The following is a 14,962-nucleotide window of genomic DNA, read 5'->3' as shown; positions in this document are numbered from 1 at the left end:
ATTCATTACCAGGGTATGTAGGTTAGCTCGCAATATTATTAAAAATGTGAGATATTTGAGGTTGTTTTGGGTGTTTCAGGCCTTCTCTTATGCTCGTTCAATAAAAATAAAGTATCCAACATTTTTGTATTTTCTTTTCATAATAAGCCAGGAAGTTTTTCCATTGTTAGTTTAGAGAAAAGCCTGTGGCCTGTGTTTTTCAAAGAGTGATTTTCACATGCTTCTTAAATAAGATTTTGTAGCAAATAATGTGAGAAGGAGACAGGAAGAATTACTGAGATGCTTGGGTTTTTTTTGTTTTTGTGTGTGTGTGTGTGTGTGTGTGTGTGTGTGTGTGTGTGGCTTTTCAGAAGCTGCCTGTTACTGCTTTGAGGAATAAATATTTTCTAACATTCCTCAGTTATGCACCTCTAATTTAACTTGAGGGAAAAATCATTTCAGAGTTGAATGTTTCAATCTATTTATTCTCTTTTGGTGTTATCAGATTTAAAGAAAAAAACTTTGTCACCATTTTTCTTCTGTTTCCTATTATGCTACCTCCCCCCTCCAAAAAAAAATTGTGATGATAAAACTCAGCGTATTTTAGTAATTTGGGTTATTTTTACTGACTCAAAGGATGATCCCCAAGGGAAGCAATGAGATAGTCTATTAAAACTACTTCTGTTAAGAATTTTAATTGCCATTTTGAGTATTTCCTATTACTGACTACACTTCTGTTAAGTTCTTTGAAGATTTTCTTTCATTTAATTACCTAACCCTCAATAACCATGATGAAGTGGATATCTGTTTTATGAGTAAGGAAACTGAGGCTATTTGGCCCCAATTGCGTAAGTTTAGGGAAAGTTCAGACTTTTGCATTAGAACCCAACTATGTCTGAATTCAAAACCCATGCTCTGTAACACATGGACATACTTCCCAATTACTTTACCTATAATTTTCATATGTGTCTGGACTTTGACTTATTCCTTGTCCTTATGCTTCTGATAGGACCAGTGCAGAATATCATTTTTCTATGTTACCTTTCCTGACTTAATTCATGAAAAGCTGGTGTTCAATAGTTGATTTTGTGAAAAGACCCAAAAGTCCATGTTAGCTTTTCATCAATAGTTCTGCCCTGATAATCTGATGCCCCCCAGTCCATTCCTGGTCTCCAACCTATGTCAGTTTCAAACAGATTTAGAACTATGGAGAAAATTAGGATTAATTAAAATAGGAAGTAATTGAGTTGCCACTGAGGTCGGTGTCTAATTTCACTACCTCTTTGCCCTTTGCTATGATGGGAACAATTGGGATCTTAACCAGACTTTTTTATTATCATCTGTAATAAGGACATAATTGAAGAATTTTCAGCAAGTTGTTAGGAATGAAGGAAGTAATATATAAAATTGTACTTTGCACTATACCTGGTACGTTAGAAGTGCTCAATAAATGTATCATCATCATCGTCATCATGTCATTTATTGTCAATAAGATTAATTTCTGTTGTTTTGTATTATCTTTTTCATTTTTGTATTTGTTTAACATTGCCTAAGAGGGAATATCCAGCAGTTCAGAAAATCTAATGGCAGCAAAGGAATATTGAAGGCACAAAATTTTTTCTCCCCCATCTCACCCGTCTTCTCCTTTTTTGCCACTGCCCCTCCTATCACTACCCTTCTTTTCTTTCACTGTCTCTTTAAAGGTACACACATATGTGTGCTCATTTTATGTTCACTACTGGAAGGCATTTGGATCAAGGTTTAGTTTTATACACATATTATTTATTTGTTTATTTATACACCCACACAGAAACACATATGAATACTTAGCTGGAGAGGGAAGGCATATCCAGAGAGCAGTTTAAGTCAAAAATGAACGGACATACACAATGCAATGTGTTAGTAATTTCAAAAGGTTCATGGAGATTAAAATGAGTTGAGAGTTCAGAATAAGGAGAAAGCTGTAAATGTTAGTAATTTCAAAGGTTCATGTAGATTAAAATGAGTTAAGAGTTCAGAATAAGGAGAAAACTCTAAATCTGGCATGAAAAATGAAGGAGGGAATTTAAAAAAAGGAAATATTTGAGTTATGTTCCCTGATTAAAATAGCTGTAGAGGCAAGGAATATTATTTTTAAAAAGAGAAAATGTGTAAGTGAAGTATAAATATTGTGAAATATATAAGTAATTCAATAAACTTGACTGAAACATAATTTTCAAGATCAGAGGAATAGTTGGATAAGATGGTATTCAGTGCCATTCCCCTTAATGGAGATTCGTGGAAGACAAATACAAAGATAAGATTTGAGAGAGGGACTGTTGTTACAGGCCTCAATATTATTAGGCTTAGAAGTTTAACTGAGGACAGTAGGCAATGGAAAGCACTCTTACTTTAATTTAGAGATTACCTACTAGTCACAGACAGGGCATGATGATGGAGGCATTGATAGGGATGGAATGAGGGAAAAAAATTGATGAGGGAGGAACTGCAAAGGAAAAATTTACATAAACAATGATGGACTACTCATGAGGGTGTAAGATAGGGAAAGCATTCGGACAAGGTGCTCAGATTATCAGATCGAAGACAGGGTAATTATGATACCATTGGAGAAAATAGGCAGTGAGAACTTATTTGTTTGGTGAGAAATCAGAGGAGAGATAAGTGTAGAGTTAAAAATGTGGAGTTTGAGACAGTCTAATATAAAGGCTTATGGTTGAAAAAACAGAAAAAAAAAATGCCCTAGGTAGAGGTATAATGTAGGGAGTCATCTCATATAGAAGAAAGTGGAAACTGTAGAAGGCATAAGGACTCATGCACAAAGAATGAGGAGAAATAGGGATTATGAGCTGAATCATGTATGTATGTATTCAAGAAATATTTATTGAGCTCCTCCTATGTGTCAAGCAACATTCTAGGAACTAGGTGTGCAGTGGTGAACGCTGCACAGATTGTCTGCCCACATGTGATTTACATGATAGTGTTTTTATATTTTTAGATGGTCACTTAATATGAATGAAAATATACACACACATTTATATACATATATTCTGAGATAAGTAGTTTTCCTAAGGCAATGTTTTTTGCAACTGAGTTCTGCATGTAATAATACATATTTTAGGCATACACTATGCTTAAAAGCATTTTGTGTTTTCCAAGACTGTAGTTGTATTAGTTAGCAATAAACTATGTAACAGACAATATTAAAATCTCAGTAGTGTGACAAAGAAGTGCATTTCTCACTCTCATAAAATTGTCACTGGTGTTTCTGCTCTTCAGTTTAAGAATGCATGTCATGCAGTCATTCTGAGACTAAAACAGGTGGTCATTTAGCTATCATGCAACCTAGTTTGCAATGTCTCCTTGGGCATTGACATTCAACAGACAGAAGGAAAAAGAGACAAAGAATTATCATGTGAAAATGTTCTGCATTTACCAGGCCTAGAACTGTTTTACATCACTGATACTCTCATTGCCTTATACAGAACAGCCACATGGACACAACTAGTTGTAAGAGAGGGCAGGAAATATGGTACAGCTGTGTTCAAGACAAGGAGGAAACAGGATTAACAAGAAAGTGGCTAGTTTCTGCTGATCTTACTACTGAGAGAAAAAACTGTTATATCCTTTGGCATACTACTTGTTTCGTTCCTCTGTTGCAACCTGATTCGAACTTCTGGTATCCTCCATTTTTCTTCCATAGTCTTTCAAAGGAGTTCTTGGGTAGCTCCTCAAATGATTCTCTTGAAATATGCATCAGTGGTCTACATGGTTGACCAACAAAGACTTCCATATTCAGTGGCCAAAGTGGAAGGAAAAAAATAAAACTAAGTAAAAATACTACAAATTCTTTATGAAAACTTCCTTTGGTAATAGTAACTTGCTAAAACTTATTAATTTTCTATGCCCTATGGTATAATACAGGAAACTGAAATTTAATGTCTAAGAGTTCTGTTCTGTGTGGAGGAAGATGAGACATGGTCAGCAGAGGATGTGGCTTATCTCAGTTCAGGGGTAGTTGGGGGATATTGTGTGGACAATATCCTGAATGTGCTGTTCTTATTCAGTGCTCATCGCCCAGTGCACACAGTGTGTCATTGCTGGCATTGTAGGAGACAGTCCAATGTCACAGCCTAGGATTAAAATAATTGGAAAAAAAGAGGACCCTAGACATCCAAGGAGAATTTTAATTTGATTCAATTAATTAATTTAAATTGATTTGATTAATTTCAGTAAGAAGAAAGGGCATAAAAAGGTCTGTGCTACAACTTATAAAGAATTGAAATGCAAGGTTAGCTTTCTTTTCCCAATTTATAAAAATCATACTGATTAAAGTTACAAAATGCTCAAAGATTTAGTAGTAATTGGTGATGTTCAATATACGATTTTTCTCATATAACCACAAGGAATGTCAAGGAGTTAACAGGGATGAAATTTCATTTTTTGTGTGTACTCTAGGTAGAACTTAGAAAATTAGGTAATAGGCATTTTGAGAATTCAAAATTTTTGAAGCTTGTAAAGGCTTATCACTTTCTTCTCTTTTTAAAATTACTTTAAACACTTGGGGATATGAATCTGCCAGTAATTAGGAATTAGTCAGAGAAAGTTCTCTTACTCATAATGAGCTTCTTTGAAAAAGTCTCTTTAGGAAACAAAAAAGAAACACCCTGAAAAAAATGGAAAGAAAGTTACATATTTTAACTGAGTGAACTTGACATTATCTGCAATTGTCACAGTGATAATTAGTTTGGGCAAGAATATAACCTAAAATTCCACTTTAAGCCACATAACCAAAACACAAAGTAATTTTTAAAATCTAGGGATTGAAATAACAAAAAAAGAGGGGTAATATTGTATTCCTTTTTTTGCCTTTGTCTTTCTTCCATCCTCCATTAGTAAACTTTGTGATAGCTAATAATGTATAATAGTGGAAAAGGCAAGGTGGCCTAAACTGGTGAAAAGATCTTTCTTGTGAACCAAAAACAGTCCAAATCTTAAAGCTTCTACTAATTTCATATTCAAGATATGAGAGTTATTTTTGGTGAATGTAAAAATTTTGATGGGACAATGGCTGATAATACTAGCCAACATTTATTTAACACTTACTATGTGCCAGGCAATGTTCTAAACATTTTATATATAAGTCATTTAGATCCTCATTTACAACCTGTTGTAGTTTGCTAATGCTGCAGAATGCAAAACACCAGGGATGGATTGGGTTTTATAAAAACGGGGTTTATTTGGCTACACAGTTACAGTCTTAAGGCCATAAAGTGTCCAAGGTAACACATCAGTACTCGGGTACCTTCACTGGAGGATGGCCAATGACATCCAGAAAACCTCTGTTAGCTGGGAAGGCACGTGGCTGGCATCTGCTCCAAAGTTCTGATTTCAAAATGGCTTCCTCCCAGGAAGTTCCTCTCTAACAAGCTTGCTCCTCTTCAAAATGTCACTCACAGCTGCACTGAGTTCCTTCTCTTTGAGTCAGCTCATTTATATGACTCTACTGATCAAGGCCCACCCTGAATGGGTGGGGCCATGCCTCCATGGGAATGTCTCATCAGAGTCATCTACAGTTGGGTGGGGCGCATCTCCATGCAAACAACCTAATCCAAATGTTCCAACTTAATCCCCACTATTATGTCTGTCCCACAAGATTGTATCAAAGAATATGGCTTTTTCTGGGGGACATAATACATTCAAACCGGCACACAACCCTAAGAAGTAAGTATATCATTACTACTCCCATTTTACAAATAAAGCATCTGAGGCATGGCTAGTTTAAGTGACTTGCCCAAGTCCACACTTCTAGTAAGTAGCAGCACTGGGGCTTGAACCTAAGCATTCTGGCTCTAGCCTGTATCCTTAACCATCAAGACAGAGTAATCTGTGAGATTGTCTACATGTCTATACCCATGTGTTTCAATCCTAGGAGCTTGATTTTTTACAAAAAGCATACCAAAGTTCATAGCAGCCGTTCATTACGATCATAGTTTTCTTAGCTAGCACATTTGATCTGTGGACAATTCTCAGTAGTATATCTCTATGCTTGTCTAAAGGAATATGCTGAAAGGGGAATTCTTTTGAGTAGAAAACCATTTAGATTCCCTGTGTGTACATGTGATTAAAAAGTAACTCATTGTCACATATAGCAGCTATATTATATTGAATATAAACACATAGTCTTCTAGAAAGATGGCAAATGTGCTGGAAGCATAGGTTTGAATCTTCTCAGATCCCCACATAAAAACAACAGAGTAACTACATGGCAAAACCGAAAACCCATGAGCAGTATTTACAAAAAGATGGTGACAACATATCTTCTCAAACCCCAAGCAACTGGGGACAGTCCATCAACAGCCAAATGACCTGCACGATATCAGCATCTGTGTGAGAAGAAACAGAGAGAAACAAAGGGCATCTGATAATGCTGAGGACAAAAAACCCACAAAATAGCCAATCGACTCTGACGAGAAAACCCACAGGGCTGCAGCTCTCCTCCCCTGGTCAGTGAGTATAAATGTCAGGTAGGAAGGGGCTGAAGGAGTCTAGTCCCTATGAACTTGCTAAATGTATCAGCCACAGTTCCCATTCTGGACAGGGCCCCACACTGAGTTAAAACTCTGGGAATGGAATCAAAATTGAATAAATCATTGGAATAGAAATAAAGGTAGAGAAGGTCTAGATAAAGGTGGAAGAGGGGAACAAAGCCTGAAAATCTCAGAGAACAAGTAATCATGTTTTTAAACACTAGAAAATAGCAACCTTCTAAATTCAGTTGAACAAATATTTAGCATATTTACTGATTTCAAACTAGAAACAAAGCACTTTGCTAAATATCTTTGTAGGTATACAGAAGAATAAAACAAACCATTGAGGTGGAAGTTGACTCTTTCTCCAGAGTTTAGATTGAGGATTAAGCATGTTAATAGGTTAAAAAAAAAAAAAAAAAAGTATTTCACGTACTTATCTCAGAAATTTCTACCACCTCAACCTTTTTAAACACAAGTTCAAAAGGAAAAGTGAATTAGGAAAAGATTTGTCACTAAACTCTTTTACTTTATCAGGAATTTCAGAGATGTCACCTTAGGAAAAGAGACAATTAAAAGCTGACAGACACATTGGTTTGAGAACTGTGTGGAAAATAAGATAAGAAATTGAAGTAAGAATAAATACTGAAACGCTGACAACACCAAGAAGTGGCAGCTGACAAACTAAAAATTAGGGAGGACAAGTAGCCATTCACTTCTATTGCCAAATTAAATATCACTGTCCACAATACAGGAATTGATGCTTATAACCATAAATTAGTCATCCAAAGAAAAAGTTAAATTATAACTCGTCTTCCCTGTTTAAAAAGACATGTTAATGTTATGTACATTTTAGAGCCAAAGTTCTGTTTTTACATTTTATTTTAGTGGTATTAAATTCTTCAGTTATCAAGAAAATCAACCATGTAGAGCATCTTATAAAAATAATGCAGTAAAACTTAGTGTTATTGTTTTCTATGTAAAATTCTTGTAATTCCTTTTCAAAATGTAGAGAAAAATTTGTGAGCAATAAATACTATTTATAGTGTTTTGACTCTTAGGCTTTATATACTTCTTCAGAAAGAAGAATTTCAGAATAATTACAGAACTTATTAATTATGTAAGTAATTGGTTCAACTCTGTAATCCTGACTTTACATTATTTGGTGAATCTCCAATTAAATATGGGATTGAAAGGCCATGATTGTCTTGATAAATTATTTTGTTTCCAAAAAATGAAATCAACTCGTGTTAGCTTGAGCAACTAGGGGACTTAATTATAGGGAAGTAGGGATGTCCATTAGAACCCAAAGGCAGGTCATAAAGTAAAATCCACACAACCAAGTGCCTCTGCTTCATTAGACTTACTTTGCTGACCAACTTTCTCTGTGGATCTTTGTGCCTGATAGAAGGTAGATATTTGGGACTCCCAGTTTCCATTATTATCAACTCTATCCACATAGAAAGATTGTTAAGTTATCTCTTAAGCCCAATTCTCAAGAGATGAAAGTCTGATTTGCCCGGAATGGGATAGGATACTAATCTTCCATGGCCAAGGAAGAAGGATTACTTAGTAGTAACATGACTATCGGGATCTACCAAACCTTGAATGATGGTGGTGGTTGAAGATGGCAAGGTGGTAATTCTCAGAGAAAAGGGGTGGGGCAGACCGTGTCCTTCAGCTCAGACAGCATTGCATGGTAGTTAAGATCATGGTTTCTGGAATAGATTTCTACATTCATCTCTAAGCCCTGCCATGGCTGGTTGAGTGACCTTGGGCAAGTAGTTAATCTTTCGATGCATGTTTATTATCTTCTTTAAAGTGAGGTATTGATATTACATGTAAATTATTTAGAATAGTTCCTGGAACATCTTAAACATTTAATGCCTCTTGGTTATTATTTTAAGCTAGTGATCAATTATGGTCTAATTCTTATTTATCAAATAAATTAACCTAATGTTAAGTTTAGTAATGTTCCATTACTCCTATAACTTTCACCTCTTCTAAAATGGTATTTACAAAATAAAATCATCTTGCTTTTATTTTGAGTTTTATTATCTACAAGCCTGTTCAAAATATTGATAACAAAAGAGAATAAAAAAGGAAGGTTTGTAGACAAGTTACTTTTACAATAATGAAGGTTAATTTTCTAACAAACTTGGAGACATTTTAATGCTTCCTGGTCAGTAGAATGTTTATATAGAAGAAACTAGGAGAGAGCATATTTAAGTAATGATTGTGAACTTTTTGCTGTGTTATACAGATGCGGTCATATAATTTTCTATTGATTAAGTGGGCATTTATTTTCAGATACATGACAGATGGAGGGCTCAACCTGTATACCAGAAGTCTGAACCGGATACCAGACACAGTAACTTCTAGGGATGTCATCCAGAGAGGGGTTCATGATGTGACAGTGGATGCAGACAGGTAATGTTTTCAATATATGTGATGTCGAGGAGTGAGTAAAACAGTTTTATAAATCAGACCATAAGAGTTATACAATATAATACAATTTTTTATTATGATATAAGTTCTTGGGAATATTTAAAAACTAGGTGGTTTCATTTGCAAGACTTTTTTCTCTCTGTATCACTGAAAAAATTGTGTTGCCGATAACAATATTTTTAAAAGTTCAGGTTATGTAACGACAAAATTTAGTATCTGTAAAACCAAAATTTAAACGTGTACTTATTTGCCTTACTTGAAATGAACTCTGGCTGATGAATTCCTTTCAGCTCAGATACCCTTAGATTTACCTGGAGGCTAATGATCAAATGATTCAAACATACTTGAAATTATCAGGTACAATAGGCTTGATGAATTTCTTGAGGGAATTGTTGAAAATACAGAGCAATTCTTGCTTTGGGCTAATTTCTGCTTCTCTGTTGTCTCAAATTGCTTAAAGGTGTGTGTGTGTGCATGTGTGTGTGTGTGTGTGTGTTCATATACTAGTATACTAGTTCTTTTTTTTTGGCTGAAAATTGTTTTGCCAATTTTATCAAAATCATCGTTTGAAAACATTGCCTTTGTAAAATAGTGTCGCAAGATATATTCCTGACCTGATTTTGGCCCCTCTTCAGTCAGAATCTTGAGCAGGAAGAGATTTTCCATTTCTGGTACTACTAGAGATCAGTACCTGGAGTGGTTCTTTAATCCAGCATTTATGAAGAGGACAAAAGGTTAAGACTTATGATACTCACATTCTGAAAAAAGAACCGTGTATGACTTATGATTCATATTTGTATACAACCAACAACAATGAATTCTGACATTCCATTTCTTCTCACTCAAATTCTTTTGATATCTTAACTCATGTTGGCCAGAGGAATAGCCTCAGCTCTCATCCCAGAAATAGCTCATGATCTCACTTATATGAAATCTTGAAATACATAAATTCATAGAGACATATAGTAAATTGCAGGTTACCAAGGGTTGGGATAAGTATAAGAGGATGTTATTGTTTAATAGGTAAAGAGTTTCTGGTTGAGATGATGAAAAATTGGAGTAATGGATTTTGATGACACTAGCACAATATTGTCAGTGTAATTACTACCACTGAACTGTAAACATGAAAATGGTTAAAATGGAAAGTTGTGAGTTTTATATATATTACCACAATAAAAATTAAAAAAAATATAAATCATGAAAAATTTGCTCCTGCCTGCTGACCTAAACTCCTCCTCAAACATTTTTCCTCCCTGGCTCCTTCACTAACTTTTAACCACTCTGGATCTCTTGAACAGTCTGAGCTCACTTCCGTCTAAGAGCTTTGGGATTTATTTTTCCTCTACCTGGAACACCCTTTTCCATGCTCATTGCATTGTTGCCTTCATCCCATAATTTCAGTTTGAGCTTAATGTTACCCTCTTAAAGAAGTGTTTCCTCACTACTTGGGTAGATAAGATATATCTCCTTTCCAGTCACTTTTTTACTGATCACCTTATATTATTTTCTTTAGGGTAATATCACTCCCTGAATGTATCATACTTATTTATGTGTTTATATATTTATTTTCTGTCTTCCCCATTATAATGTAACTTCATGAGTTAAAAATTTTTGTCATATTCTATACATACTGAGCCTTTAAACAAATGCTTGTGGAGTTAATGAATCACAAGTCATAAATGAATATGTCTGGCAGTAGGGTCCAATTGTGTAGAGAGGCAAATGTGGCCAGGAAAGAACCACGTACTACAAATAAACCATCAGAGAGAGGGAATGGATTATGTAGAAAAAATAGGAGAGAATAGTTAGAAGAGAAGAAATCTGAAGCTTAGACCACACATTGCAAACTAACAACCTAGACATTGTTAGCTGACAGTGGAAAATAACAAAGGAGGGATAAACTGCTGATCTTTGGAAAATGAACTTGCAGTGGTAAAACCTAGGAATTAACACAAGGATGGCATTAATTTGGAGAGGATTAGAATAACCAGCACTCCCTGATCTTTCAGATTCCAGATTGGGGCCTAACTGAAGGACCTCAGACCAACTTCAAAAAGACTCAGATGGGATTTAATAAATTAGGGCTTGCAAAAGCAATGGTTCGTAAAGTGTGTTACCTGGACTGGGAGCATCAGCATCACTTGGGAACTTATTACAAATGCAGATTCTCAGCTCCATCCAAGACCTACGGCATCAGAAGCTCTGGAGGTGGGGCCCAGTCATCTGAGCTTTAATAAACCCTCCAGGTGATTCGATGCACACTGAAGTTTGAGAACTGCTGTCTTACAGATGTCAGACCTATGAAATCATAAACACTTGGTGTAAACACGTAAACATAAAAAGAAATTTTGGAGTTTTTGTTTACTCTGCAAGTTGTGTTCTACAAGAGAAAGAGAATATCAAAATGCTAAAATATACCAAAAATATACTATTCTTTAAATTAACCCAAATAATGGCATGTTACACCTAAAATAAGTTATGTTTGATAGATTCAACTTTTTGAGAATTATATAAAAAAATCACTTTAGTCACTTGTATAATTTAAATAGGAAAAAGTTTAGAGTGCAAACCCTCTTCTCAACAGAGATAGGAGTTTCCTTTATATTATACACAAGAGACTGAATATCTCATAATATCCTGTTTTATCTGGGAAGTGATTCAGAATGTATATAGTTTAAAAATACATGGTCTTGAATATTGTAGTTGTCTAAGTCTTTCTGTTAACTTAAAACACCTTATATTGGATGTTGTCTCATAAAATTTTCTTAATTCTGATATTTATTCCAAGTAGGGTAAACAGCAGCACCTGTAAGGTAATACTTTGTTTTTCTTCAACAAAGAAAGGAAATTGCTGTCATTAGGGTCATAGAAAAACTTGTTCTTAACTGATTTGCTTTAACCTGTTAATCCTGGCATCTTTTATCCTACATGTCAGAAGACAATGACAAGTACGTTTAAACATATTACATTAAGTACAAGTCATTAAATCAGAAGAAAATGCCAAGTCAGGAAAATTTTATCCTACTAGTAAATGTAAACACAATATAGCAGATAGCATTTTTAAAAGCCAAAACATGTTTTCTATCACCATCTTTTGATAATGTTAAAAAGACACCTACTCTGTGTTCTTTTGTCTGTTATGCAGTCACATCTGTAATTGCATGTTTATATGTGTACTTCACTCATACAACATGAGACACTTGAATGTAGGGACAGTGTCTAATTCATCTTTGAACTCCCAATGCCTAAATAAATATCTGCCATGTAAATCACTGAAATAACCATGTTAGCTTATAAATAGAGAAATGTGAGGTGAATAACAAACAACTAAGGATAGCAAAAGATTAATCACACTGATTAAACACCTTTCAAATTTCATATAGTTTGGTGTTTTCCAAATAGTGTTTTTTTGTCCCATGAGATGACAATGATGTTCCAAATCAAAAATCAGTTTTCTGGGGTCAGATGCATTGAGAACCATATCCCTTCTTGGAGAATCACAGGGTACGTTAACATATCAAAGTATTGAGAAGTCCTGTAGTTCAAAATAAATCCTGCTTAACTTTATTTTATTCAGTGTGCCTTAAGTTGTTTTTCCCCCTTATCGTTGATTCCCCCATTTTTTTTCTGTATAGTGATTGTAATTATTCCTCCAACATTTTAAGAAATGCTGATTTAGTCTAAGTCCTCATTTAGTGATATAATAATGAAAATTCAGAGATTTTAAGTGATTTACCCAAGAGCACCTGGCTACTATTACAAGGAGTCAGGTCTTTTACCTCCTATCCTTATAGTTTCCCAATTACATTAGTCAAGGTTCTTTCAGATATTATGAAATGTATTACTGATTGATTCATTTTAACAAATTGTTAAATATCAAGTCTAGTTCATTGATATGAAAGCTTAAAAATAAGCCTAAAAAATCAATGGTGTTTTACTATTTTTTTTTCTTATTTCTTAGCTATTCCTTTTTAAAGCTTTATAAATGAAAACGTGCTTACATAACACCAAAGTAGCAGGTTGGCTAGCATACCAATGGACTTGATTTGTTTGTGTTGCTGTATGAAGGTTATAAATTCCCCTTTGATCAACTTGTAGTAAAAACATGGATGGACAATAGAGAACTGAATTGCTCTTACAAGCAGACTGAAAAAGACCTCAAAGAAAAGAGGAGTGCTTTCAACAGCCAACTGTAGCATATTTTAAGTATTTTGTTGATCAAAAATACTCCAATCCCTTTACTTTCTATATCATTCCAACACCAGTGATTGTACCCAACCCCATTTCCTTATCAAACTGACTAAGAAAAGATCACAGAATGCATATAATTCTTGTAGAAATGTCGGAGACTCTCCCAACACTTCACAAATAAATTCAAAGATATAGGCTTTCTTCATATGGCTCTGGTATAATGAGGCCAATCCTAATTCACATATAATTTTATACAATTTGTGTTTTGTTATATAAAAGGTAAATTGAGGGGGTGGGGTGGCCAAGAGTTGGTTGTTGTTTTGGTCTTTATTAACTCCTATAGCTGTCTTTACACTAGCTTCTGTAAGGGCATTAACAAATATAAAATTACCTTCTACATGCCTTCTCTTGTAATAGTGCCATGGGCAAAAATAAAACAAAATAAGAAAGGTGAAAGGCCCTGAGTTTAATGGTTGGATAGAGAAAAATGGAAACCCAAAATTTATGTGATGATAAAATAGGCCAGGTCACAATAGGTGTATATCCAAAGTGCTTTAGAAGCATCAAAGTGAAATATTTATTTCTACCTGGGAGTATAAGGAAAGACTTCAAGTAGCAGTATTGTTTAAATGAAATCTTAAAGAAGGCATAAGACTCCTTGACATATAGCCTAGGGAAGATCAGAAGGACCCTTGGGAGTGAAAGCATAGAGGAATGGAAGAATTTGGGTTAAGGAGCCGTTTCTAATGGTATTCTGCTAGTGCATTTGGAAATGTAGTGATAAGGAGTAGTTTATTATTTCTAATTAGTTTTTTTTTTTAATTCAAAGCAAAAGCACATGCTATAATCATTGTATCTTAAAAAGAATCCCCTCAGAGCAGAGAAGAATATAGAGGCAGGATGACACACAGGCAAGGAGACTGGTTAGGAGGAAATTATATAAGTCAAGAGGGAGAGGAGCTTGGATTTTGTGTGTGTAACTCCCAGGTGGATAGATCCTTGGAAATATGGGTTCAGCCACTGTGTATATGCTTGATTAAAGTGTAGTGGGTACTCATAGTGTACACATCATAAATTCAAATCATACGGGGATCAGGTAGATCACAGGAAATGAGTGAAATAGGAAGGCCTTGGTGAGCATGGCCTGTCTAAAGAGGAAAGCCACTATCTAAAGAGGAAAGCCACTATCAGCTCCAGAGGTTGCTGCCATGTGGAAATGCACAAACATGGAAAGGAGACCAAGTGTTGCCAAAACTATTTGATTTTTCAAATGAAGCCAAGAATCTGCACTTTTGTGAGAAGTCCTCCAATTGTTAAATACTGGTAACTGTTATAACAGACCTGTGAGATCAATAGATACAAAGATATAAAGTTTTTTTAATGCCAGATAATCTAGTAAATCACAGAGAAACAGGGAACAGTGATATTCTCGCATATGGTTGTGTTAACTTCCTAGGCCTCTTAAAGATTCCCACAGAGACACAGCTGGTGATAACACCTGCAAAGAAATGAGAAGGCTACCAATCATGAGCAGACTGCCCCGCAGGTGCATGTAGGCAAAACAATCTAGGCATATTTCCGAGTTTTTATTGCAAGGCAGAACAAATCGAAGGTCTGTTTCCCAGCCATAGCATCCCTCAGTGGAGCCAGCATCAGGCCTGCCTGAAGCCTTTGTTTGCAAAACTAATTAAATTTTGTTTTAAAACACTGAAAATCAATACTATGCAGGCTAAAAACACATTTATATCTCTGGATTAGAGAAAATAAATCCTGAAAGTGAACCCTTGGCATCTAAAGAGTGACTCTGGAATGAGCAG

The 14,962-nt window shown here is 35.0% G+C and overlaps 1 protein-coding gene across 4 annotated transcripts in view; it reads left to right on the top strand.

Moving 5' to 3' along the window:
* NAV3 (neuron navigator 3) overlaps nt 1–14,962 on the top strand; it is an 855,568-nt gene that overhangs the window by 697,181 nt on the left and 143,425 nt on the right. For all 4 annotated transcript variants that reach the window (XM_037846473.1, XM_037846472.1, XM_037846475.1 and 1 more), the window contains one exon: nt 8,817–8,936. In XM_037846473.1, coding sequence (XP_037702401.1) covers nt 8,817–8,936 — 120 coding nt within the window. The remainder of the gene's footprint in view (nt 1–8,816; nt 8,937–14,962) is intronic.

Source organism: Choloepus didactylus, chromosome 8 (assembly GCF_015220235.1).
Source record: "Choloepus didactylus isolate mChoDid1 chromosome 8, mChoDid1.pri, whole genome shotgun sequence".
Taxonomy (NCBI): domain Eukaryota; kingdom Metazoa; phylum Chordata; class Mammalia; order Pilosa; family Megalonychidae; genus Choloepus; species Choloepus didactylus.
Note: the sequence above shows the minus strand (reverse complement) of the source record. Positions and strands in the feature narration are given on the sequence as shown.